Consider the following 25,913-nt stretch of genomic DNA (forward strand, 5'->3'; position numbering starts at 1 on the left):
ACCGCAGTACTCTCCACGCTGTCCCTGTGCCTACATGTAGTGGAGAATGAGTCAGTCAAGGCATCATAGTTTGCTCCTGGAGGCTCTCCTCCAGGGGGACTGGGGTGAGGCTGGTAGGGACACTCTAGGAAGAGCTTGGGTCAGAACTTTCAGCTAAAAATCTACAGGGATTTTTGGAGGAACAGAGAGGACAGGAACTATCTGAGGGGCTGGGCTGGATCCAGAGCTTCCCTAGGCCTCCTGGAGGATTAGGCTGGGGCGCTCAGGTGAATGGAGTGAGCAAGGGCACGCAGGGAGGTTACCTGTGTACGTGGTCTGTCCAAACATCCAGGCTCCTTCCACAGGGATATAGCCTTTACCACTGGGGCAGATCTCGCTGAATTCCACTGTGCAGGGAGGCAGCCCAGCTCAGAGAGGGAAGGACTCTGCCATCCTTCCTCTCTCCCCTCCTTTCAGTGTCACCCTGCAGAGGTGACCCTTAGGATTAGGGACTCTTGGGGACCTTACCTGAGTCCTCGGATGGGCAAAGCTCACAGGTGTCTCCCCAGCTGGCACCCTGGGTGCAGCAGCACTCAGCCTGCGTGGTGTTCCGGCCCAGGATGCTGGTGCAGGGTGGTTGGCCCTTCTGTCCAGAGTAGCATTCCATGCGGATGGGGCCCGTGGGGTGGTCCACCGTCGGGGCCTCAGGGATACTCTGACCTATGTGTGCTTATTGTCAGTTCATGGCCCCCTGAGCCACCTTAGCCCTTGAATTTAATTTTAAATTTAACATTTATATTGGATTTTACAGTGTACAGAATGCTTTTGTCGATATTATCCACATTATTGATATTATCATACTTAATGATGTGGGTGTTATGATGATCTGCCTTCTACAGATGAGGAAACTGAGACTTAGAGAAGCTTAGCTACTTGCCACAGCCAAACAGCTACTACATCCCTGGTCTAACAGGGATTTGAACCCAGTTCCTCTGATGCCAAAGCCCCTGTTCTTTCTAGTATGCCATACCGTCTTCCTCCCCTGTAGTGGGATGTCCCCAATCCTGGCATACCTATGGGCAGCCTTCTACTCTATCCTTTTACTTTGCAAAGTACCCCAGTCCCTCCCATTGTTCTAGGTCCCCTTTTTCCTACTATGACTGAGCTGAGCAATAAATGTCATAAAGGTGGCTGTGTGGCCTCCTTTTCCCCAAGCCAGTAAAGGCTGGGTGAGGCCTAGTCCAGCTGAGGTGAGGGGCTGAGGTGGGATGGAGTAGGAAGAGGAGAGCCTAGCTTAGCTTAGCTTCAAGTCCTCCCTCACCCACGGACTCCTGGGGATTAATGGATTTAGGGTCCCTCCAAGGCTCAATCTGTGATTCCTAGTGCCACCCTAAGCTTCTGAGCCTCCTGTGGGGTTGTCACAGCCCTGCTGTGTCCTCCTGTCTTGACATCTGCCGTACTCTCAAACTGCGTGGCCCTCCAGGTTTCATTCCTGACTGTACCCTTCCCACGTTGCCCTGTCCAGGCTCCCTTGCATCGTGCCTAGCCTGCCTCGCGGGGTGGTGGTTGTGAGGATCCAGCGGCCAGAGCAGCAGAAGCGCTTTGTAAGCCACAGAGCTGTCATGGATGTTGATGGGGGAGGGGTGGGGTGGGGAGGATGTCCTGTGAGTGTCCCAGGCCTCACCTCCAGCTGCCCGTGGATGGCAGCGCCCTTCCTGAGCATCGTACTCCTCCAGGTCGCTGGGGCAGAGGCACAGGAAGGAGCCCTCCACGTTCTCACAGAACGCAGCCCCACACACGGCCAGCATGAGTTCACACTCATTCACGTCTGCCAGGTGTGACAACAGGCTCGTGGGCGGAGAAGAGGCAGCCCATGCCCCTGACTCCAGCCCAGCAGGCAGGCCCTCATGTCATCCCCCAAAACAAACAGGCTAGACTTTGAAAGAAGCAAAAGTGGGTATGAATTAGCAGGAAGGAGGAACAAATGAACAAAGGGTATGGGAAGGGAGAGAGCCTGGGAAGAGTGACAGAGAAAGGGGGTCACTCAAGTAGACACAGAGGAAGGTGCACTCCCTCTGTGCAGTCTCCAAAATTTGTGCCTCTTGAAACCTTGGGGTCTCTAGAGGTGGGCGGCACCTTCACTAACTTGCTTGCTTTCCTGCTGGTAGAACATGGCCATGCTTCCCCTACCAGCTGGCCAAGGTGTTGGCTGCAGGATGGAGATGAAATCTCCCTCTTCCTTAAAGCCTTCCTTGCCCACTCTATGGGGACCTATTATGGAGCCGTGGGACCATAAACATTTCAGGAGGTGGGTTCTAGGGTCTCCATCCAGGATGGCCAAGGTCTGTAGAGATGGGAAGAAGGGCCCAAGGGCCTTTCCCTTCCTGGCCCCAGAGCCTGGTAGCCCACAAACCTCTCACCAACACAGTCCCAGCCTGAGGGCGAGGTTTCAAAGCCCTGGTCACAGAGGCAGCGGAAAGAGCCATCGGAGTTGTCACAGAAGCCATGGCTCCCACACACAGTGTCGTTGGCACACTCATCTATGTCTGTGGGAGAGAGGGGACCAGAATGTAGGGCCTCTCTCTCTCTCTTCTAGCCCCCCACCACATGCCTCTCTACTGGAAATATTTATTTATTTATTTGGTCTATTAACACCAAGGTCTGAAAAAAACAACCTCTAAACACAGGATTAAGAAAACTCAAATATTAACATTCTTCTTCAATTTTTTGTGTAAGCTCTCCAGTACAGAAAATATACAAACTTCAAACAGCTGCAAAAATCACGTCTTTGGGAGAAAATAGAGTTTCTACCTCACCCTAAGAAAAGTGAGTGTCCTCAGGCCTCCCACCTCTGAGTCTCCCCCTGCTCCTCCCACCCTCACCAATGCAGTCTCCAGTTGGGGTCATGTGGAAACCCAGCTGGCAGCCCAGGACACAGCGGAAGGAGCCAGGGCTGTTCTCACACTTCCAGGCTCCACACACCGAGTCGCTGTAGTCCTCACACTCATCAATATCTGTCCCCAGGGCCAAGAGAGAGGGTGGAGATGAGACAGGGGTGGCCAGGTCACTGCTTGGGCCCTACCTATCTGGAATTACAAAATCATGGCCCACAACCTCTGGGGTCCTTGATCTGTTCCAAATTACTGTACTCATCTCAGCCCCAGTACATCAAGTTCAGGGTCACTGTCTCTGACCCAGCAGGGATGTGCTATCCAGGAAAGCACTGAGCGCTTAGCCTTCTGTGACTCCTTTTCCTCCACCCCACTCCCCACCAGCTGAGTACTTTATACTCCTGTTTGTATCAAACCTTTACCATAGTGTGTTACACAGAGTTGTTTTCATAGCTGTCTGCCTTGCTCAATTTCAGGATTGTCTCTAACTGTCTTATTTGTCCTGGCAAAAGACCTTGAGCCTAGCAGGTGTTCAATAAATGTCTATTGGAATCATTTGGCTTTTTAAATGAGTTGTGTGCTCTGCCAGCAAGCGATCACAAATATCTTCACTTTGTGGCCGACAGACACCCCTGAGCCAGCAGAGCCTCAACAAACACATTACCCAGTGGATGATTCATCTGTGGAAAGCGCTCTGCTTCCTGGGAAGCTGCAGCTCCTGATCCCAGGGAGCTGAAGGCCAGCGGGGCTGGAGGTGGGCAGGTGTGGGGGAGCCCCTTGTCCACTCCCCCGCGTCCTTACCCACACACTCCCCACTCTCTGGGGAGGGCTGGAAGCCAGTCTCGCACAGACAGTTGAAGGAGCCCTCGGTGTTGACACACTGCCCTCCTAGACACCGGTCTGTCGCTGCACACTCGTCTACATCTAGATGAGAAGGTTGTCTGTCAGCAGGCCCAGCCGTGGCCCTGAGAAACCCTTGGGAGGGCCAGGGATACTCAGGGTAAGAAAGGGTCAGGTCAGTGGGAAAGCCCAGGGCTGGAAGCCAGCAGCCAGGCTGAGGGGAAGGACACTGGAACTGGAGCTCTGCTGGGGAGAGGGGAGGCACTTCAGAGAGGGCACAGGCCTATAGAGACCTCACACAGAGGCCCTGGTGAAAGACTTTTGAGTCCCTCCCTGAACACTTAGCTCCCGTTTGTTTGTCACTCCCACCCCGCCCCTGTTCCTGGGTGGGGCCTCAAGCATTCTATTTCAGGAAACCAGTAAAACCAGTTGCCAAGTCCACTCTGACTCATGGTGATCCCAAGTGTGTCAGAGTAGAACTGTGCTTCGCAGGGTTTTCAATGGCTGATTTTCCGGAAGTAGGTCACCAGGCCTTTCTTCTGAGGCATCTCTGGGGCGACTGCTGGTTAGCAGCAGAGCATGGGGACAGTAGGTAACACCCAGGGACGCCTCCATTTCAGTAAAACTAGCATTAAAATCTACTAGATGGCAGCTGACTACAGTTTGTACTCCAGACATTGCCTCTAGCGCCCCCTGCTGCTGACCAATGAACATGGCCACGCTGGCTTCTTACCCTGGCAGCTGGTGCCTCCTGCTGTGCTGGCAAAGCCTGGTGCACAGAGACAGAAGAAGGACCCGTGGCTGTTGAGGCACTCGCCATGTGGTGCACAGTACTCTTCTCCCACGCACTCATCCACATCTGCAGCAAGAAGATGGGTACGGTGTCTGCTGGACTGCTTCACCTCTCACGCACTCACTGCCCCCCAATCCCCGGTGGAGGGGCCACTCACCCTCACACACGGTGCCATTGGCCAGCTGGAAGCCTGGGGGGCAGAGGCACTGGTAGGAGCCAGCCACATTCTTGCACTTGCCTCCCAGGCAGCTGCTCTGGGGGTCTTCACACTCATCCACATCTGTAGGGCCACACAAGGGAAGAAGGCAGCTGATGGCAGCACCTCCCAAGGCAGGAACCAAGGGAGAGGTCTCCATGGGACCCGTCACTGCCTGAGGAGACTGGACCCATGGGGCATCCTCCCCTTATAAAGCAGCATAGCTAGGAGAAGCTGGTGAGGGAGCCTTCGGGGAGGATGGCTGACTCGGCCGCTTGGCACCTCCACCTAGCCCCTGCCTCAGCCAGCCTTCTGCAGCTGCTCAGACGATACCCACTTTGGGGACACTCGGCCTCTCCCAGCAACCCTGGCTTCAGGTGGTCAAACCCCACTGCTCTTATCATGGCTGAGATGGCTTAGATTTTACTGAGAAGCAATGGGAAAACGAATGAGAAATAAACCAAGGAAAGAGATTCAGGGGAACTGAGAAGGTTTCTTAATTTTCTTAAAGTTGGTCTTCAGATTGCCTGGTACACAGGCCATTGTTTCTCAACATATGGTCCCAGCACACACCCTCCCCAGGAACATTTGAAGAGCTTGTTAGAAAACAGATTCCACGGCCTCCCTCCAGAGCCTGATTTAGTGGGTCTGGGGCAGGCCCAGAAAGCTACGTGTCTAACAAAGGCCCAGTGATGCTGCCCCACTCTGAAGGCTGTGAACTTGGTCCACTAGACCCAAGTCTGCAGTTGTCCACCTGCTCCTGTTTGGGGGATGGGTGAGAAAAGGTGTCCTCAATTGGCCCACCTAGACATCCCTAGGTAGACAGAGGGTCTCCTGGTCTGAACACTCCCTCTCCAAGGGTAGTGGGTTTGTCTCCTGAGTCCCTACCTGGGCTCCCCTCCCCCACTAGAGGTTTCTTACCTTCACAGGTGTGGCCCAGGGGGCTGGGCCGGTAGCCTCTATCACAGTCCTTACAGGAGAAGGAGCCAACAGTGTTGGTGCAGACTCCGGTGGGGCAGACTCCCGGAAAGGCACACTCATCTAGGTCTGGGACAGTCAGACAGCCAGTCACCCAAGGGCTCTGCAAGGGACTGCAAGGGCTCCCCCGACCCTGGCACAGGAACCTCACCGTACCTCTGGCCTCCCTCTCTGAGCTTGTAAGATATTCCTGGGAAAGGGGAGGCCCTGGCTGTGGCTCTTCTATAAGGCAACCCCAGAATCACCTCCCCAGAATCTCCTCTTATCTCTGTGACACCCTTTTCCTCCTGTCCCCACCTCTGAATTTGGGGATTATGACTCTGGCAGTTCTTCTTGGGGCCAAGTCCATTTATAGGGTCCTCTAGCCTAATCGGAGCCCTGGTGGCACAGTAAAGAGCTACGGCTGCTAACCAAAGGTTGGCACTTTGAATCCACCAGTGGCTCCTTGGAAACCCTATGGGTCAGTTCTACTCTGTCCTATAGGATCGCTATGAGTCAGAATTGACTTGGCAGCAACCAGTTTTTTTTTTCTAGCTCAACCTGGAGACCCTCAGCTTCAGGGATGGTCCATCCTCTGGGTGGCTTTAATCTCAGGCCAGCCCAAAGTGGGGGGACAAATGGAGTATTCTTTGGGAGATATGAAGGCCTGTATTCTCTGCTCCTCCCTCTTCCACCGCACCTCACCTCAGAGTTACCTTCACAAGCAGTGCCATCTTCATTCACCCAGTACCCGCTCTCACAGGCTGAGCAGGAGAAGGAGCCCTCAGTGTTGAGGCAGAGGCCAGTGGGGCATGCGGCCCGGCTGGTGCACTCATTGACATCTGAAATGGGCCATTGGGTTCTATGTGGGGGCTCTCTGTAGGACAGCCATGCCCAGGGCAGCCAGAGACTGACAGACAGGCAGGGGTAGGGAAAGGACAGGACTCAGCAGACATGTGCTAGGCCAGCGTGGTTAGGGATGTGTGGCCAGGAGTGGATTGGGGGGTGGGTGCAGAGGAGGAGAAGCCACAGGTTGAATTTGCTCTGGTCTGGAGGAAGAAGGATGCTTCAGATTTTTGTACCTTGGCAGCTCTTCTCGTCTGAGGTAACCTCATAACCCTGCTCACAAGAGCATTTAAAGGAGCCATCCAGGTTGATGCACCTTCCATGGGCACAGACCCCTGGAGTCAGACACTCATTCACATCTGCAGGAGACAAGTCCAAGACAGTGGCTGGCCTCCTCTCCTTCATGCAGCCCCCTATCAACACGCTTAGAGCATCTCAATATGAGGCCAGGGTACCAGCCTTCAGGGGAGCCATGGGCCACTCTAGGGAGGCCATGAGGCTGTGCTCCCTCATTCTTGCTCCCAGCCCTACCCACCTCAAAAGGGCAGTGTGTCCTCTGCCCAAGCTCACTTCAGCTTTATTTACTAACACAGAGTACCCTGTGTATGTCCTAGAGAAGGAGGACAGATCTCCCCAACCCTGGAGCTGAATGGGCCTATCTGGGGACACCTAGGGTGAGATGTCCAAGACCCTGTGCTCACCTTACAGTGGGTCTGAACCTCTCTGGCCTCCTACCTGCTAACCCATGTTCCCAGATCAACAACTAATTTTAATGAGTGGGCAGGCAACGCAGAGAGGCCACGCCAGACTTGGGTGGCTGAGTGGCAATCTCGAGGGCCTGGGAAATGTCTGCCCTCTCCAGATTTTCAAAGCATCTATTCAAAACTCAGCCCCTCCTGGCGTTCTGAGCCCGGGCCCTTCTTTCTGCGGGGGCTAAGCGGAAAGAACACTCCTACTGCTGACATGCAGCTCTCTCTGGAGGGAGGAGACAATGACCTTTAAGGAAGGAGTTGTTTAGATGTTGCTATTTAGACGCAGAAGAGCAGGAGACCCCTCCCCTCTGGGAACCGCAGAAGGGCATGGCTCGTGGCTCACATCACCACAGTCAGCCCAACAGGATCCAGCCACAGAAATTTCCAGGAACTTGAGCTGTAGCTCCTGGACAGATAAGGCCAAGGAGCAGAAGGGGCCCCCACCCCAGCTGATTCAGAGCGCAGAGCAACAGGAACTGAAGTACACACCCATTTCATACCCAGTGTCATCCCATGAAGCACACACCCATCCCATGCCTAGCAACAAGGGCTTCCAAGCTGCCTCCTTCTGCCCACCTCTTTCCCTCCCGGTATATGGCCTCAGCCAGAGGTCCCAAGGCCACATAGCCCCCTCAGTGCCTTGGCAAGCAGCCCTCACCTACACAGCTCCCACTCTGTCCCCTGTAGCCCTCCTCACAGGCCAGACAAGTGTAGGAGCCAGGGGAGTTGACGCATCTCCCATCAGGGCAGGTGCCAGGCTGACTGCATTCATTGATATCTGCAAAATAACAGCCCCTCCCTTGGTCATCTCTGGGAACCACAGCACATGGGTAGGTCTGTAAGGAAGCAAATCCTTGACCCTGCCCTTGGTTGGGGACAGGAGTGTCAGTTTCTATGCAGATGAAAATAGGAAAGAGTGAGAGTCGTCCTGTGTTCCCAAGCCCTGGTCATCAACTCCACCTCCCACCCACTGTCCTAGACAAAAGAGAAAGATGGAAGGATTTAAAAACTAGAAAGGGAGACTCCCCGGGTGGGTGCAATAGGCTGTGGTTACCACTAGCTGTGGGTGGATCAGAGAGCTTTGCTGTGTAAGCTAGACTGTTTGGGGTGGGCCTTCATATCCCCCTTGGTGAACTCCTTGTCCTTTATAAGTGCTGGCCATTACTGGAATTGGGTGTGCTTGGCCCAGCAACCAGTTGGATTATTGCCAGAGGCCCTAGAATAAATCATCAGAGGAGGAGTAAAAGCAAAATGGGCTTCCTGACACCAGGAAATGAGGCCTGAGGATGAGTACTCAGTCTTGGACACAGCCAAGACTAGCCTCAAGGCCAGGGCAAACTTTGGGGTGGAGGCTGGCAAGCTGTCTCTGCTGCAGAGGTGTCAGACCTTTCTTCTACCTAGTAGGGTGTCCGACGCTCATTCTGGTAAGACCCCAGCCAGAAAGGATGAGCCTGAGCACCAGCCGGGCAGGCAGGGGAAGAGGGGGCCCGGGAGAGACAGGACAGCCAGTCCTGGGAAAGTGACAAGGAGAAGGAGGAGGATGATCTTGCTCCCAGGAGCTGCAGGGTAGGGTTCTTCTTGATAAGGCCTGGCATTCTGGGGAGTCTATCATAGCAAACACCCCAAGGCACCCAGGGGACCTGGGCTAAGTTAGGGAGGTCATATCATAGGGACTGAAGTCTGGGTCAGAACCGCAAGAGAACATTAGGCTTCTCTAGCCCAGTGTCAAGGCTCCTGGTCACTATTCATGACAGACAGATTGGTTCAGCTCCAGAGGAAGCAGAAGGACTTATTCTTCCTAAACAGGTAATTCTCATTCTTCTGGATTAAGATCTCTACTGCCTTGGAAGAAGACCTACTCAGGATGCAGGAAGCAGGCCCAAGGTTCTGAACACAGGCTTTCTGCAAAGGGCTAAAACCCAGCAACTGTCATTGCAGAACAAGGACATAGACCCTAAACCTGAGGGTGAAATAAGTCCCCCTGATGTTGTTTGGGCTGCAGAAGTCAGGAAACATCAAAGCCTTCATTCTCAGGGGGCTACAGCCCTCAAAAGCCTAAAGCTTCACCTTGGCGAGAGTGGACTCTGCCAACCTCCCAGTGTGCCAAGATGGTCGAGAGTAGGAAGACATCCCACAGGGCAGGTGTTCATTCAGAGAACTTGGCTAGGAGACACCCACAACTCTCCTGGACAGATGTGGTCCATCCTGGGGACCCTGAGATAAGGCTCATCTCTGGAGAGAGGGCAGCCAAGAGCCCCAAGTTGGGTTGTGGTGACACCAGGGTAAACTATTCTAAGGTTTCTGTAAACACAGACATGGAGAGAATGAGACAGAGATGGAGGGAATGAAAGACCTAGGACAACTCACTTAAGCCAGGAGAAAGCAGCCATGGCCTGGTGGCCTTGGCTGTACTGCCTTTTGGAGGATGGACAAAGTCACTGGGAATGATAAGCAATCCGTGCTTCAAGGATGTGAGACGTCAGAGATGAAGAGAAGACTTTGAGGCAAGGATCCTCCTCAGACTAGGCTAAGAAGAAATGAAGTGTTTGGACCTCTTTCCAAGGGATCAGGCAACATAGGAAGGAGATTAGGTTTATAGGAGGAAGGAGCCCTGAGGTCTATCTTGCCCCAGTATATCTTCTGGAGGTAGCACAAAGTGTCTTATGCTGGGCATTTAGGAGACATGTGTCACTGATTCTGGTCACTAAATAGTTCCAGCTCCCCACTTGCTGGGCCATGGTAGGCTTGTGCTTCCTGGGCCCTTGTGGTTAGGTGGGGCCATGGGACCAGTGCAGGCCAATGTGTTATAAGTGGTTATGAGTTGTGTAATTTATGGACCAAAGCATTTGATTGTGTGTAACCCTCCTGAGTGCTTTTTCTTTCTTCTGTGGAGACAGGCCACAATTGAGATACTGGCTTTCCTTGAGCCTGGTTCTAGAGTAAGGAAACATGGGGCAGGGCACCCAGCCGACCCATGAAGGACATGTAGCATTGGTGAGATATAAAACTTGGCTGTTCTAACTCACTAAGATTGGGGGCTATTTGTTAATGCTGCATAACCTAGCCTATCCTGGCATACCACTGCTGATTTCCTCCCTCAGTCCAGAGTCCCAGTCAGTGATTATCAAAAGTGAGAGGTCTGTCAGCAAGTGGGAGAGAGAGGGCAGAACATGGGAGCAGCCTTGAGTCTCCACCTGAGCCAGGGCAGGGCTCTCCTGAACGGGACTGGATATACCTGAGCCATTAGCCAATCACAAGGGGCCAGATAAAGATTCTGGATGAAGTAGATTCTGTGACCAGTTTCCTGAGGGTGCTCTACCAATCTGGGTGCTTGTACTGGGGCCAGTCACTGGGTGCAGATTTTCTGCCTAGCCTAGGGCTTGAAGTTTATCTAAAATTGTCATCTGTTTTACTAGGTTGTCAGAACAGGAGCAATCTTATTTATTGCTGTATCCCCAGCATGTGGCTGTCAGTCAACAAATGTTTGCTGACCAAAGAATAGGACCATGTGCCTAAAACGTTACCTATCACCCTCTTGGTGTGAGGCTGCTGGAGAGACCCCAAAAGACTTGCAGAAGCAGCTCCCTGGGTAACCAGCATAATCTGTTATCCGTACAGTGTAAAGAGCCCACGGTTTACTCGGGTTCAGCCTTTGCGTGAGGAAATATAAAGGTATCCACCTCTGTTCCTTGTAAGAGCACGTGGTGGGGCGGAGGTGCTCAGTCAGGATAAGGAGAAGGGGGGGCAGCAAAGACCCTGGCAGTCTGCAGGGGAATCCAACTCCTGTTCATGGGAACCCAGAGTTCTGGTACGATAAAAATGCTATTGAGACAGCTAGGTGGGCCTCTCTCCAGGCCACTTAGGCCTTTAACCACAGATCTTGAGTTTTAAGTGGAGAGAGTGGTTTCTTAGTTGGAGAAAGAAGAAAGAGGGAGGAAATTGACTGGGCTCCTGGGGTGATGGGCCGGGCCTGTGGTTACTGACGGAAACCTGGAGAAGTGTACAGACTACATCATTCTTTCTTTCAACAGACTCTGAGTGTCTGCCCTGGGCCAGGAACTCAGCCTGACCTCCTGGCCAAGGCATATGTCTAGACCTTTCCTCTGGAAGAGAAGGGGGACAATCCAGAGGACTGGATGGGGCATTGGGGGAGCCTAAGTATGAAAAAGAATGAGGCCTGTAAAGAGAATAGTGAAATACTACTTAATATTAATGAGTTACTTAATTAGTAAAATAATAAGGACCTACTCTTCACTGAGGGTCTGAATGTGCCAGAGACAATGCCAAGCACTTTGTACATATTAGCTTATTCGGTTTTCGTAAAAGCCTATGAGATAGAAATTATGGTTCCCATTTTCAGATGTTGAGATAAGAGCCAGACCCAAGCCTGTCTCTGCCAGAGCCTGTGCCCTTAACATGGACTGGTGAGCAAGTATTTCATAAGTCAGACTTTTTAAATTGTTCTGGTATGTTCTTGGATTATCTCTGTTAGTTTTACTTTTCTTTTCAATAAAGTCGATGTCAAATGCATTAAGTTGTTGTGATGCTTACGTTAGGTAATTTATCAAGAAGCTGGCACAGTACCTGGCACACAGTGTAGGCTTCCATCAAATGCTAACTCCCTCACTCTTCTGTCCCAAAAATACCAAGCTGTCTTGTCTCCATCATGCTAATAAGGACAAGGGGAGTGGGCTCTGGCTTTGATCAGGGCCAGGCCTCAATTTTAAAGGGGGAGTACCAAGAGGGGAGGCATTTAGAGACCTTAGGTGACATGCAAGGGCGCTCAGACAGAGAGAAAGCTGGCTGTCCTACACCTGCATCCTTCTTCTTTGCTAAGACCTTCTAGACTCTGGTCTTTGCTTCCACGGAAGCAGTCCAAGAAAGAGTGCTCTCCCTTCACGAGGTACACAAATGTGTCTCTCACCTTCAGGGCCCTCTGCAACCAGGCAAGTCCTGGTCAGGGAAACCTGGATGCTGGGATGAGTCTGGGCCTAAGTTCAGACCCAGGGCAAGGTTTCTTTCCAGAGAAAGCCTTGATTTACCCTCGTTTACTCCTGTCTCAGTTAGTCTTGGGAACACATGACCTAGGCCTCCTGGCAGGTGAGTGGCAGTAGTGGACCTGCCAGCAGGTATTCAGAGGTGGGCTGATAATGGCAGGCTCAGCCAATCTGTGAGGAGGCCAGGTGGCAACATGGCAGCTGCCTTTTGGCTGGGCCTGGGAAAGGTGGGAAGGATCTAGGTTCTCTCATTCATTCATTGATTCATTCAACAAGGGTTTGTTTGAGTGCTTATCATATGTCTGTGCCTGGGCTGTCTAAGGATTGATCCAGCCCTCAAGGATCTCATAGTCTAACAAGCTTTAAAAAGGCCAAGGCTGAAGCACAGGCAACTCCCAGGTCTCTCTTCCTCTGCCACATGAGAAGAGTAGCATTTTCAAGGCAAAGGGGCAGAAGGGTCCAAGGGCAGGCCTGGGTCAGGTGGATAATGCCACAAAGGCAGAGCGGATGTTTTCAGGATCTCATGTAGATAAAGTTACTTGTCCTCCGCCCACTGTGGGGGGCAGACAGGATGCCAAAATATCATTGAGGGAAAGGAAGGACTTGGGAATCCCCAGACATGTCTCTGTCCACAGGAGCAGGCTCAGCCTCAAAAGGCTCAGTTGGGGACAAGCTAGAAGGGGAGCTGGTAGTGGGCAGTGTGTGGGGAGGGACCAGGAGATGGGTGGGTGGCAGGCTGCCTTTCCTATTCCTGTTCCTTACCTTGGCAGTGTCCCTTCCTGACCATGATGTAGCCCTGGTCACACTCGCAGTGGTATGAACCCTCCGTATTGGTGCACCGCCCCCGAGCGCACACCCCCGGCTGCTCACACTCGTCTATATCTGTAAAAACATAGAAAAGTCCTGTGTTGGGGCCATTCCTGGAGCGGGTCCTGCTTCCCTTCCAAAGGCCATGCTGGGGCCCAGGCAGGGAAGATGTCCTTGCTGCAGCCACGATTGGCAGGAGGGGCCCCTACACCAGGTCTGACATGGATCTAGCACAGGCCCCTGCTAACCCTCAGCTCCTTCCTCCCAAGGAGGCTACTCTTTGGGCCCCCTCTGGGCCTTCACAGCTGTCCCCTCACCCTGATGCCAGGGCTGGGAACATGCCTTATTTATCTCAGGGTTCCCCATGCCTAGCATAGAGCCTCAATAAGTGCTGATTGAATGAATCAAATAATAATCCTATGTTTGTGGATAGTGTTTTCATTTGAACAATGCTTTATAAAACTTCAGTGTCTGGCAGGGTTGGTGGCTGAAGGTGTGAAAATGCACATTCCTAGGCACACAACTACAGCTTCTGACTCAGCAGTACTGGGTGGGCCCAGGAACCTGCATTTTAATAACTCCCCAGGCAATTCTGAAACAATCGGTCCTTGCTTTGAGAAACTCTAAGCCTAATGGAACAGAACAGGAAACTAGGAAGCAGAGCCATGTGTATTAAAAAAAAATCAATGGGGCCAAGATGGTTGTCTGATGGATGGTGTCTCTATGGAGAAAAAGAAAACTGAGTTTTTCATGCCATGCAAAGGTACACTTCAGGTGGATTCAAGTATAACTATGAAAGGTGAAAACATAACCTTAATAGGAGAACATGTAGGAGAATATCTTTGTGACTCAAGGGCAGGGAAGGAGTTCTTAAATAAAGCTTCGAAAACAAAAAAGGAAAAAGGTGAATTTCAATATATCAAAGTTAAGGATTTCTGTTCAAAGAAGGATATGTGGATGAGGTAATGGGCCGAGGACAGCATGGGAGGGGTGCAATATCTAAACCTAGCCAAGTATCCAGAACATATAAATACCAGTTGCTGTTGGGTCAACTCCAACTCATGGCGACCCCATGTATGTCAGAGTGCAACTGTGCTCCACGGGGTTTTCAATAGCTGATTTTTCGAAAGTAGATCACTAGGCCTTTCTTTCGGGGTGCCTCTGGGTGGACTCAAACCACCAACCTTTTGGTTAGCAGCTGAGAATGTTACCTGTTTTCACCACCCAAGGACTCTAGAATATGTATATTTGGTATATATGTATCTTTGGTATATATATAAACATATATAGAGATAGATGAGTCGATTCCAACTCATAGCGACCCTATAGGACAAAGCAGAACTGCCCCATGGAGTTTCCAGGGAGCTCCTGGTGAATTTGAACTGCTGACCTCTTGGTTAGCAGCTGTAGCACTTAACCACTACGCCACCAGGGTTTCCGCTAGAACAGAAGGAACTCCTAAACTCTCCTTCCAGTCTAGCTACAAGAAAAGACAGCAACCACCATTGGAAAGATGAGTGAAAGATATGATCAGCAGTTTACAGATGAGGAAACCCAAAAAGCTAACATATGAAGAGGTGCTCTTATCCCTAGTAATAATGAAAGTAATGAGATATCACATTTGAGACTGACAGAATTTATAAAGTGGATGTGATCTCGGATAAGGCCTCATCAAGCCGCAGCCAGGCCCCACTGGGAGAAGCATTTCCGTGGACAACCAGCTATTGGGGTTGGCAGGGACACACTGACATCCGGACTGGCAAGTGCAGAACCCCTTGTCCGGGCCAGCCACTGCAGCAGCCATTGCTTGTCCAGCCTGCAGACAGCAGGGCTGCTGGCCCACAACCCCTAGGCTGCCCCTGGTTATGTGGCAGCCCTGCGAAGCCCCTGCCTCAGCCCCTCCCCTGTTGCCATCAAGTTGATTTTGACTCATAGTGACCGTGTAGGACAGAGTAGAACTGCCCCATAGGAGCAGGTGGTGAATTTGAACTGCTTACCTTTTGGTTAGCAGCCATAGCTCTCAATCATTGTGCCACCAGGATGCCACAGCAGTATAAATACTGCATATTAAAGGGTTTTCTTTGGAGGCTGTCTTTACTGCAGGTCCCAGTCAGTGGACCAGGCCTTCCCAGGGAAACTCAAAGCCTTGCTGGTGTCTCCAAGCTGCTGAGGCCATGTGATCTTCTCTCAAAGGCATGCCCTGCTCCCCAGTCTGCTGGAAGGCCCTGTTTGGGGTCCTCACGCGTCACCCTCTTTCCCCAGAATGAAAGCAGCTCCTCGTCACTCAAAGTTTGGGGACCTGGTTTTCAGTCTCCATCTCCAGCCATGTCCCCTGACTCTGTCACACTCTCTGCTCTTGCCACAGCTCCTGGGGCTTCCTGAATCTGGCTGCCTTTCAGATTAGTACCTCTCCTTCCAGTCTCGGCTAGACTCTGCTTCCTCCCAGGCCCAGGTCCGAGCCTTCCTCTCTGTCCCTGCAGCCCCCCTACACGCCCCACACTGCAGCACTGTGGTTGGGTGCAGTAGATGCCTGCTTCCTCGTCCGCCCCAACTCTAGACGGAGAATGTCCATGTCAGCCCCATACCTGGCACAGCAGGCCCTCCACCGAGACTTGCTGACCGGGTGAAGGAAGGATGAGCAGTGGGTCCCTAGGGGTGAGGTGGTGCAGCGGCTAGGCTTGTCACCTCCCCCATGGGGCCACTCAGTGAGAAGCCCCACCAAGACTCATTCTCCTGGGCCATCTGGGGGTGAGGGTGGGCTCAGCTTACCTTGGCAGTCCTGCGTGGCCCCTGAGGTGGCCAGCATATAGCCGGGGTAGCAGATACAGGAGTAGGAGCCCACACTGTTGACACAGCGTCCTTTTCCTGCGCAGGGTTCCCTCAGGCACTCGTTGTCGTCTGAGCCAGAGGGAAGGAGGAAGGAGGTCAGGAAGGCCCACTATGCCTTCCTTTGGGCACCTGCCCACACTAGTGGGCTGGACAAGAGATAGTGCTGTAGGACAATGAGGGTGAGGGCACAGAGGCCAGAGGGAGAAAAATCTCCAGGGCCGGGAGCCCCGCAGGTGGCCCATTGGTCCACTCAGCACCGAGGGAACTTCCTTCCTGCTCCCTGACCCCTCTCCCAGTGGTCCTGTGGTCACCTCCTTTCTCCTCAAAGGCCACAGCAAATGTTCATTTAAATCAGATCTCCCTTGCACAAGAATATTGAGGTGAAGGGAGTGGCTGGATCACACTTGGAAATTTATCTGGGCCCCAAACCACTCCCAGCAGGGTTGGCCCTGGTGAGACACTTATAAGTAGGGCAGCGAAATGGCCATTCTGAGGGATTGGCTGCTCTTGGGGCACTGGTGTGGATTCCCACCCTCCTGGAGCCCTGGAGAGTCACCGGATGGGGCTACAGAGACTGGTCTTTTTCCAAAGGTTATGGTTAGCTTTGTCCACGGGGACCACGTCCTAAAGTCATCAAGCCACGCAGCACTGCCAGGAGCTCCTGCTGCCTGCACTCTTGGCTCAGTCCCTCACCCTGCTCCCATCTACCCCAGCAACTAAGTGAGCCAGGACTCCAAGGTCAGTACCCGTGCAGTAGGCCTGGCTGGGGTGTAGCCGGTAGCCGGGGCTACAGACACATCTGTATCCATCTGGGAGGTTCACGCAGGTTCCAGGGCCACAGATGTTGGTGGCTCCTGTGGCACATTTATCAATGCCTGTGGGAGACAGAGCTGTGCAGAGGTTATGGCAGGTGGGGGATGGGCAAAGGCAGACAGGAGGGTGAGGAGAGTGGGGAGGGGGCAGGGTATAGATGTTTCAGGGGACCAAAAGAAGTCTCATCCTGCCCTTAGCCAGGCCCTCCCACATCCATGCTTAGCATGGCTTCGCCTAAGACTCTACTGGACCTTCCCCCAGGGCCCCAAGCCCTACCAGGATGGAGCTAGACCCAGCAGGATCCAGTACCTTGTGCCTCTCCACAAAGGGCATCTGACCTGAGCCCACCCTGAGTCCAGGCACTGCTCTCACCCACGGTGCCCAGTGCTACCCCTTCCTGGCAACACCTGCCCATTTTCTTTTAGACCAACAGACAGATCTGGAGAGTAGGATGCCAGGGGAGACTACCAGGGGAAAAGGGAAAGGTGGGCTGGGACCAATGAAGAAGGGCATTGAGTGCCACACTGAGGCTGGGCTCTGAGCAAGGGGGTCACAGGACATGTGGGTGTGATCAGAAAGTTGTCTCAGAAAGGCCTCTTGGGCAACGAGGTGGCAGATGGACTGGGGTGGGGAGGCACAGGGGGTCCCTAGAAACCTGCTGAAATCATTTAAACAGGGGCTGCCTTGGGTGTTGGCAGTGAAATATGGGAGGTAGACACTGAATTGAGAAACATTTTGGAGGGAGACTCAACAGGACTCAGGAGACTGTATAGAGGGCAGAGACTCTAGCTTTTTGAATTGTATTCCCAATAGTAGAAAAGTTCCTGGCACTTAGAATGTGCTGAATGAATGAATAAAGGATGCGGTCAGTCTCTGTGTCCACTGAGGTCTTAGTCTGAAGCCCACATACCAGGGCTCCCCCACAGCACTCAGCTAACCCTGGAGACACAGGGAATGGCCTGGGAAGTGGCCTGTGCCGATACACAGTGGGGCTCAATAGTATTTGCTAAATTGAGCTGAAATGAATATATGCACATTGTCCCGTTTATAAGGCTACTCTGTCCCCTGGCCTGGTTCCAAGTTTGTGTCAGCCTGGGGGTTGTGAGGACCCCTCAGATAGGTTCTAAACATTTGCTCAGAGGGGTGAGGTTCAGGGCAGCAGGTGAGAAGAAAGGGGATTGGGCAAAAGGCTGCCGGTAGTGGTGGTGATGGGGGATTCTGACCCCCACGTAGCTGAGAGTGGCTGCTAAATCTGGGCCCTGCCCCTTGCCTTAGCCCCTGCCTCCAGGACCAGAGCTGAAGCCCCCAGCCCAGCCCATCTTGCTTCTTGAGCAAAGAAAGGAAGTAGATGCTCCCTGGAGCAGTGCTCTGAGCCCAGAGGAGAGAGATACTGGGAAAGGTCAGGGGGGACACTCTGGTTCAGGCCTGGGAAAGCCAGACCCCCCTGCCTTCCAGACTTTTCCACAAACCACAGGGCCTCTCCCTTTGCCAGAAGAAATACAGAAATTCCCCCAGGCTGACTGGGCCTTCAGACCTAGGTCTGTGAGGTTAAGACAGCAGCAAGCCCCTGGGGAGGGTACGTGTGAGGTGTCCCCATGATGACACACATGTGCACACACATGGGAGGACACACGTGTACAGGGAGCAGCAGCAACACCACCACCCTGCTTCTTTTGGACCAAGTCCCCAAACAATGTACCTTTGAGGAGGGCACATTCCAGAGCAAGGTGGATTTGCCAGGGCTCTCCCCCATCCCACCCCCACCATTGTCGTGGGCCAGAGGAAGGGGAATGTAGGCTCTCAGGCGGTTGAACAACCCTGAAAAACAGAACCTTGGAAGTTGGCCCTTCCTGTGGGCAGGAGGCCTCCCACTCCCAGGGCACTCAGCTGACTCCGGGTGAACAGCCTGGACTGGCCAGGCTCTAAGGCCCAGCTCCATGAGCTATCCTTCCTCAAGAGGCCCCCTTGGGGTCACCTGGATTAAGACCTTCCCCACAGAGCCCCTTTCTTTTTCCCTCTCGGGCTTGACCAGTCACCAGACAAGACTCCTGTTTTTACTAGGGGTATACTGTGTTCTTTGTAAGATGAGGCCAGGGACCCTTAGCCTGGGCCAGAGTTCACTAGAGGAGAACTCTAGAGAATTCCACTCATGCCCCTGCCCTGGAGTCGGCTCTGGACAGCCAGGTCATGCAGGGTAGGGTGCCAAGAGCCTTCAAAGAGCTGGCTGCAGGTACCTGGGGGGCCCAGGGTCACTAGCACGTCAGTGCGGGAGGTCACTTGCTCTTCTTCCCAGGTCTCTGGAATCTCCTGGGCAGGTAGTGGTGGAGTGGGTCTTCTCATGGCATCTGCAGAGCAGAACAGGCAGAATAGGTGTTTCTTCCAGAGTGGCCTTTCCCTCCTCCCTGCTGTTCAGATTCCCAAGAACCAAGGGCAGATCCCAGGGCAGGGCACCCATCTGCCTCTTCATCTCCTGAAACTTGACTCGATCACATATAGAATCAGAGAATCTGACACTCTAACAGGCCTCTGAGTCATCCAGTCCCACCCCATTTCCCAGGTGAGGAGGCTGAGACTCATAGAAATGGCTACTTGTTTAAGGCCAACCAGCTAGTTAAGAGGCAGAGCTCAAGCCCAGGTCTTCTGATTCCCACTTCAGCATTCTTTCCCTTCTGTTTGCAAAGCACTTTACACTTTACAGAGCTCTGCTACAAACACCACTATCTTATTTGCACTGTAGAGCAGCAGGACAAGCATGACTGCCCCATCTTATAGGTGGAGGAAGCTGAAGCTCAGCCTTCTGACTCCCATCAGGGTCGATGGTCAAGCTGTTCTGCAAAGCCCAAAAAGGGCCACTGAGGGAAAGTGCTTCAGGCACCCAACCACCTCCTGCTCCAGCTATTGCCTCTTCTTTGGTCTGGCTTATGTGCTGAGCAGCAACATGACATTCAGAAAGAGCTTGGTAGCTAGGACGTATTGCTTGACATCCTGGTGCCTCTCACTGAGAGCATCTTAAGTGCATGTACTCTGCAAAGAGCACACACGTACGTTGCACCACTCATGAGCTCATCTGATTTGGGCTCCATGGATCAGCTCACATATAGTGACTTTACCACCAGATTAAGGTCTCTCCTTCCATCCCTTCTCTTTTCCCTGAGAGCGGCCAGGAAGAGGGACTCACCTGGGACCCAGATAGGTGCATGGGTGACACTGGTCGTGACCTGCACAGAAACAGAAGCAGGTCAGTCTTGGCTCCTCTGTCACCCCATGATGTGCTTTCTCCCAACACATTCACCCCCACCTTTCTGTCCAACTCACTCATTCATTTCTGTCCAACTCACTGTTTCATTCATTCCGGGTATCAATGAGTTCTTACTACGTGCCTGCCATTCTGCTAAACACTTTACATTAGCGGCTTATTTATCTTCTCAACCATCCCGTGAGGTAGGTAGTATGACAAGAGTGCTCCCCCAGTGTTAGAATGATTAAAGAGCTAGTGAATGGAAAGTGCCAGCTCGGTGTCTGGCACACGATGGAAGATCATCAAGTCTGGCACCAATGCTATGGTCCCCATGTTTCAGGTAAAGACTTGGAAGCTCCAGAGGTTAACTAGCCTACCTGGGGTCCTAGAACCATACTTGGTGAAGCTGGGATCCAGTGCTACATCCAGTGCCCCTTACCACAGCCCAGGGACAGAGGCAGAGCAGCTGGCAGTGGGGAAATGGGAGGAGAAGAATGGGCAGAAGACGAAAGAAGGACTGGAGCTGGCTGGGGTCTGTCAGGACTCAGGTTTAGAGCTTTGGGCTGAAAGGACAACATGCGGTGCTCCGGGGAGAGAACAAGGTCTTTGGAGAAACAGCATTTGGGGACAGTCAGGTATGTGGGTTGGAGAGGCTGGGGAGGAAGGAGGGACAAGCAAACTGCCCATGGAAGAAGGTTTACTTTTCTTGAATGTTCTTCTAGGAGGATACCCAGTTTTTCACTAGGGAATCCTGGGCACAAGGAAGAGGGCAGGAGCCCTTTCTCAGTGGTTTGAGGATATTCACAGCTGTGCCTCTATTTCCCCACCAGCCTCCCACACAGGAGAACCTGAGGTTTAAGCAAAATGGGCTTGTAAGGTGCTGAATCCAGAATGAATCTGAAGCAGCTCTAGACCTCGTCTGCAGTGCTTAAAGCTTGCAGAGCCACCAGGATTAACAGGACACATTCCTATTTCCTTTCTGAAAAGACCCCAGACCATCCCAGTTGAGAACGCTTGCAGAGTAGCTGGCACAGAGCTTGGCAGAGGGCAGCTGTTCCTTTATCAGGAGCAGATGTTATTTTTCCTTTGGGGTAAAACTGGGTCTTTGGATCACGCCTCCCACTTTGTCATCTCTCCAAGTAACATCCTACACACACTCCATCTTTCTCCCTTTTCTCCCTCAGGGAACACTGTCCTGGGGCCTCAGTGGCTACCAGGTCCCCGCTCTTTGCCGCACTTGCCCAGCTCCCTCGTGGGAGGACTCACTCACCTGGCCATCCTGAGAGTCACCTGGTGGGGGGAAAGGTGAGAGCATTGGGCTCAGGGAGGAGAGTATGGTTGCCCGGCCCCTCCTGCCCACGGCCTGTGCTGGCTCAGAGACCACACCCTCTTGACCTTGTCCTTGACAGCGCCAGCAGCAGGGAGAGCTTGAATTTTCTTACCTGCCTACTCACCCACCCCTCAGTACCCCCCCCCCCCCCACCGCCCCAAGACTCACCACAGACTCCCAGAATCCCCAGGTCTGGAGGGCCTTGGCCTCTCACTACTTTCTTTTAAGGCTTTCCAGTGACAGGCGTCCCCCGCCTACCTTGTGCCAGTCCACCTCATCGGTCCTACCTGTACGCTGCCATCTCCTCCTTCCCAACCTTTCCCCCCACCCCCAGCCACACATGGCCACTCAGCACCCCCTGCTGTGGGTTATGGACCAGGAGAACCAGTTCCAGGAAGGAGAGGAGTTGCTCCTAGCTTGGCCAGTATACCGTTCCCTTGACAGCTGGGGCTCTGCCCTGCCTTCCCTGTCTGTCTGCTCCCGATTCCTGGAGTAGATACTGACGATCTCATAGATCCCCTGGTCCTAATACGTTCCTGGCTGCCTGAATGCCATTGCCACTAGTAACCTAGGTGTGCCTCTCTGTGTGTTTCCAGGGCATCTGCCAGGGGAGCCTCAAGTCCAGGCTCTTTCCAAACCCATGCCTGCTGGGTCCAAGGCAGTTGATACTGTGAATGCCTGGATCCAGCTGGTGCTCTAAGGCCAGGGGAGGGGATCTAAAACACGCAGGCTCCCCAGGACCCACCTGCCAGCTTTTCAGGCCTTGCAGCAAGCGCCAGCCCCAGAAGATGCATGGCCAGGGGTGGGGGCAGGGGAGGCTGGTCAGTTGGGGTGGGGCTGCTGCTGACCTCTCCAACCTCCACAAGCAACTCCCTGGGGTGTGGTCACCTCTTGAGCCCATATGGGAGAGGATGGAGGAGAGCCCTTCCTGGAAGTCCAGGCCATGAGAGAGGGTTTCCAGGGCTGGTGCTGCTGCTTCAAGCTCCCCTTCGTAATGCCCCAGAGAAACCAGGATACACACCCAGGATAAACACTCAGTGGCTCTTTGGAGGGCTATAGCTTTAGGGGAAAAGGGAATCCCTCAGGCATTCTGCCCCGCCCCAGATACCCTTGTCAGGGATGGTCCCAGCTTCAAGCCAGGTGCTGGTGGCTGCCCGGAGCGGCTGCCTCTCCACGGACCCAGGCAGGGTCCTATTGCTCTTTTGCCCTTGCTCTCTGGAGGGCCTGGCCAGTTCCTCCTCCTCAGCTTTCCTCATGGACAGGCGGATGTCTGAGCTTGAGTAGGTATAGCCATGGCCAGCCGGGCAGATTTCTCTGAAGGCCTCTGCAAGGTCAAAAGCCAGAAAAGAAGCTGAGATGTGCCATTCTGGAAGGAAACCAGGGCCCTCCCTCCCTCCCTTCAGGGACAGGGACTTGAGGCAGTAAGGAGGAAGACCCTGGTTAGGATGAGGGGGTTGAGCAGGTAGGCAAAATTAGGGGTCCTCTGGCTTGAGGGAGGCCCACCCAGGCTGGGGAAAATGGCCACTAGCTTTGGTGACCAGAACTGGGAGGAGGCAGAGGGTTACCTGTGCCAGGTGAGGGGCACTTCTCACACCCAGGGCCCCATGCTTTGCCCACACGGCTGCAGCAGCATATCTGCTTGGTGATCCGATGGGCCAAAGGCAGCGTGCAGGTGTGAGGCCCCAGCGACCGGTAGCACAATCCCTGCTGCATGGAGACGGCTTTGTCCGCTGCAAGACACAGCATGTAGGGGTGGGCAGGGGGCTAGAGGGAGGGGGACGCATAAGCAGGGAGGGCCGTGGATGGAAGTATGGCCATGTACACCCAGAGACTGGCTGGGCCCAGTCCTCGACCTGCAAGTTTGGCACGCCGAGAGTGCTCACAAGAATTTTGGAGGAACAGCTGCAGGGGAACACCTGAGCACCTCCTCCTACTCTTGTTTGATGAGGCCCTTGAACCTGAGAGCAGGAAATGATGATGTGGCTGTGTGTCCCCAGGTACTAAATTCAGAGGTATTTGCCAAAAGCCCAATGTGTGTCTAGGGTTGAGTGGGGAGCCGTGTGCACTGAAGGCCACAGTCTCCCTGGGGACGTGAGACAAGGCGAGAGCCAAAGAAACCTGATGGCAGCTTTGAGGAAGGAACCCTGTCATGGTTATCTCTATAACCCAGGTCCCTTCCACAGTGTCTGGTGCATGCGGATGCTCAATGAGTGCTTGTTGAATCATTGGGTGGATGGCTAGATCGACAAACCAATCAAAAACCAAATCAATGAATCAAAATACTATAGAGCACAGCAAGTTTGAGCTATGCTGGTTTGATGGCAATCGACTTGAAGGCAATGGGTTTTATTAGAAAGCAGGTGCTCTTTTTAAAGTGAAGTTACAAAGCTAGTAGGTTGTAGACCTGGGACTAAGAAACCAACACAGAGGAAACAGAACAAGAAATGTGGTAAAGATACTGTGTGTGCCTGGATCCAGCCAAGCCTGAAGCTACGTCTACCCCGGTCTTCCTAGCTGGACTTTTTGCTGAAAACACTTTGAGCTGAGTTTCTGTCTCTTGCAACCTAAAGACTCCTGACCAATAACTTCTTCACAGCATTGTCCTGGAAATAAAGTGATATATATACAAAAAAACAAAAAAAAAAACCACACTGCTTCTGAGTCAATTCTGATTCATAGCGACCCTATAGGGCAGAGCAGAACTGCCCCATAGGATTTCCAAAGCTGTAAATCTTTACAGAAGCAGACTGCCACATCTTTCTCCCACAGAGCTGCTGGTGGGTTCCGACCGCTAACCTTTTGGTTAGCAGCTGACTGCTTAACCACTGCACTACCAGGGCTTCATGTATGTGACAGTGCCTTGTAAAAGGTCATGTGCTAATTGGACTAAACCAAAAGCAAAGAAATTTCCTGAATAAAGTGAATGCTTCGAAGGCCAATGTAGCAGGGGCAGGGGTCTGGGGACCATGGTTTCAGGGGACATTTAAGTTAACTGGCAAAATAAAATCTATTAAGAAAACATTCTGCATCCCACTTTGAAGAGTGGCATCTGGGGTCTTAAACGCTAGCAAGCAGCCATCTAAGATGCATCAACTGGTCTCAACCCACCTGGATCAAAGGAGAATGAAGAACACCAAGGATACAAGGTGATTACGAGCCCAAGAGACAGAAAGGGCTACAGGAACCAGTGACTACATCGTCCTGAGACCAGAAGAACTAGATGGTGCCCGGCTACAACTGATGACTGCCCTAACAGGGAACACAACAGAGAACCCCTGAGGGAGCAGGAGAGCAGTGGGATGCAGATCCCAAATTCTCATAAGACCAGACTTAATGGTCTGACTGAGACTGGAAGGACCCCGGTGGTCATGGCCCCCAGACCTTCTGTTGGCCCAGGATAGGAACCATTCCTGAAGCCAACTCTTCAGACGTGGATTGGACTGGACAATGGGTTGGAGAGGGATGCTGGTGAGGAGTGAGCTTCTTGGATCAGGTGGACACTTGAGACTATGTTGGCATCTCCTGCCTGGAGGGGAGATGAGAGGGTGGAGGGGGTTAGAAGCTGGCGAAAAGGACACGAAAAGAGAGAGTGGAGGGAGAGAGCGGGCTGTCTCATTAGGGGGAGAGTAATTGGGAGTGTGTAGCAAGGTGTATATGGGTTTTTGTGTGAGAGACTGACTTGATTTGTAAACTTTCACTTAAAGCACAATAAAAATTATTAAAAAAAAAAAAAAGGTCATGTGCTATGCACAGGCAAATTATCATTTACTCCACAAGCCCTGAATCTCTAGGTGCAATCTCTGCCTCCATCAGCTGCTTCCCTTGGGATACAACAGGGAAGGGCTCATGCAGTCCCTTTGGGCCACAGGGTAGAGATGACCCAGTTGGGAACATCAGGAGGCTGGACAAGTGCTGAGATGTCCCCATAGACTTCTGTACTGCCCAATGGTCAGGTGACAGGGAGGAAGGGCAAAGCCCAGAAACAAAGGGAAGAGAAACGTCACACCTGCTCACTGGAAAATAGGGAACACCCAAGGGCCACCCCTGCTTCCCTACATTAGATGAAACGGTCTCATCCTGGGACTAAAAAAAAAAAAAAAAAAACCCAGATGTTAAACATGCCTGCCTGATAATGTAATCCTAAGTGAGTGGGAAGGTCCCTGGGCAGCACAAACAGTTTGCACTTGGCTACTAATCAAGAGGTTTGGCAGTTCAAACCCACCCAGTGGCACTGCAGAAGAAAGACCTGGCAATCTGCTTTCATAAAGATTACTGCTAAGAAAATCCTACAGAGCAGTTTTACTCTGTAATATGTGGGGTCACCATGAGTCAGAACTGACTCGATGACAATGGGTTTGGTCTTTTTTGTTTGTTTGCTTAAGTGAAGTGGGGGAGAAGGAAGCATGACATGCCCACAAGGCCTCCATTCCATGTCCCCACCTCCCTGAAGGCTTCCTGAGAGTGTACTCTTCCTGTTCTCTGAAGTCTGGCCCCCTCCCCCTTTTTGGGAACCTCCTCCTAAGGCTCTCACTGTCTCCTCTCACTGGAGGCACTGGGTCCAGTCTCATCTCCCCTTTCATATGGACACTCCCTCTGGACGACCCTGGAGCCTTCCCAGACCCAGTACCCGGCAGTTTGCAGGCTG

The 25,913-nt window shown here is 52.7% G+C and overlaps 1 protein-coding gene across 5 annotated transcripts in view; it reads right to left on the bottom strand.

Moving 5' to 3' along the window:
• Positions 1 to 25,913, bottom strand: part of LTBP2 (latent transforming growth factor beta binding protein 2) — a 119,630-nt gene that overhangs the window by 6,657 nt on the left and 87,060 nt on the right. For 2 of the 5 annotated variants that reach the window (XM_049897409.1, XM_049897410.1), the window contains exons 11-30: positions 22,834 to 22,998; positions 22,377 to 22,592; positions 21,209 to 21,228; positions 19,879 to 19,918; positions 18,935 to 19,045; positions 16,634 to 16,777; positions 15,828 to 15,956; positions 13,014 to 13,133; positions 7,913 to 8,032; positions 6,739 to 6,861; positions 6,373 to 6,498; positions 5,621 to 5,746; positions 4,661 to 4,783; positions 4,444 to 4,569; positions 3,672 to 3,794; positions 2,862 to 2,993; positions 2,400 to 2,525; positions 1,664 to 1,807; positions 508 to 699; positions 303 to 386 (exon numbers count right to left, since the gene is read on the bottom strand). In XM_049897409.1, coding sequence (XP_049753366.1) covers positions 303 to 386; positions 508 to 699; positions 1,664 to 1,807; positions 2,400 to 2,525; positions 2,862 to 2,993; positions 3,672 to 3,794; positions 4,444 to 4,569; positions 4,661 to 4,783; positions 5,621 to 5,746; positions 6,373 to 6,498; positions 6,739 to 6,861; positions 7,913 to 8,032; positions 13,014 to 13,133; positions 15,828 to 15,956; positions 16,634 to 16,777; positions 18,935 to 19,045; positions 19,879 to 19,918; positions 21,209 to 21,228; positions 22,377 to 22,592; positions 22,834 to 22,998 — 2,490 coding nt within the window. The remainder of the gene's footprint in view (positions 1 to 302; positions 387 to 507; positions 700 to 1,663; positions 1,808 to 2,399; positions 2,526 to 2,861; positions 2,994 to 3,671; positions 3,795 to 4,443; positions 4,570 to 4,660; positions 4,784 to 5,620; positions 5,747 to 6,372; positions 6,499 to 6,738; positions 6,862 to 7,912; positions 8,033 to 13,013; positions 13,134 to 15,827; positions 15,957 to 16,633; positions 16,778 to 18,934; positions 19,046 to 19,878; positions 19,919 to 21,208; positions 21,229 to 22,376; positions 22,593 to 22,833; positions 22,999 to 25,913) is intronic. The other 3 variants (XM_049897411.1, XM_049897412.1, XM_049897413.1) reach the window with 3 other exon arrangements.

Source organism: Elephas maximus, chromosome 10, assembly GCF_024166365.1.
Source record: "Elephas maximus indicus isolate mEleMax1 chromosome 10, mEleMax1 primary haplotype, whole genome shotgun sequence".
NCBI lineage: Eukaryota > Metazoa > Chordata > Mammalia > Proboscidea > Elephantidae > Elephas > Elephas maximus.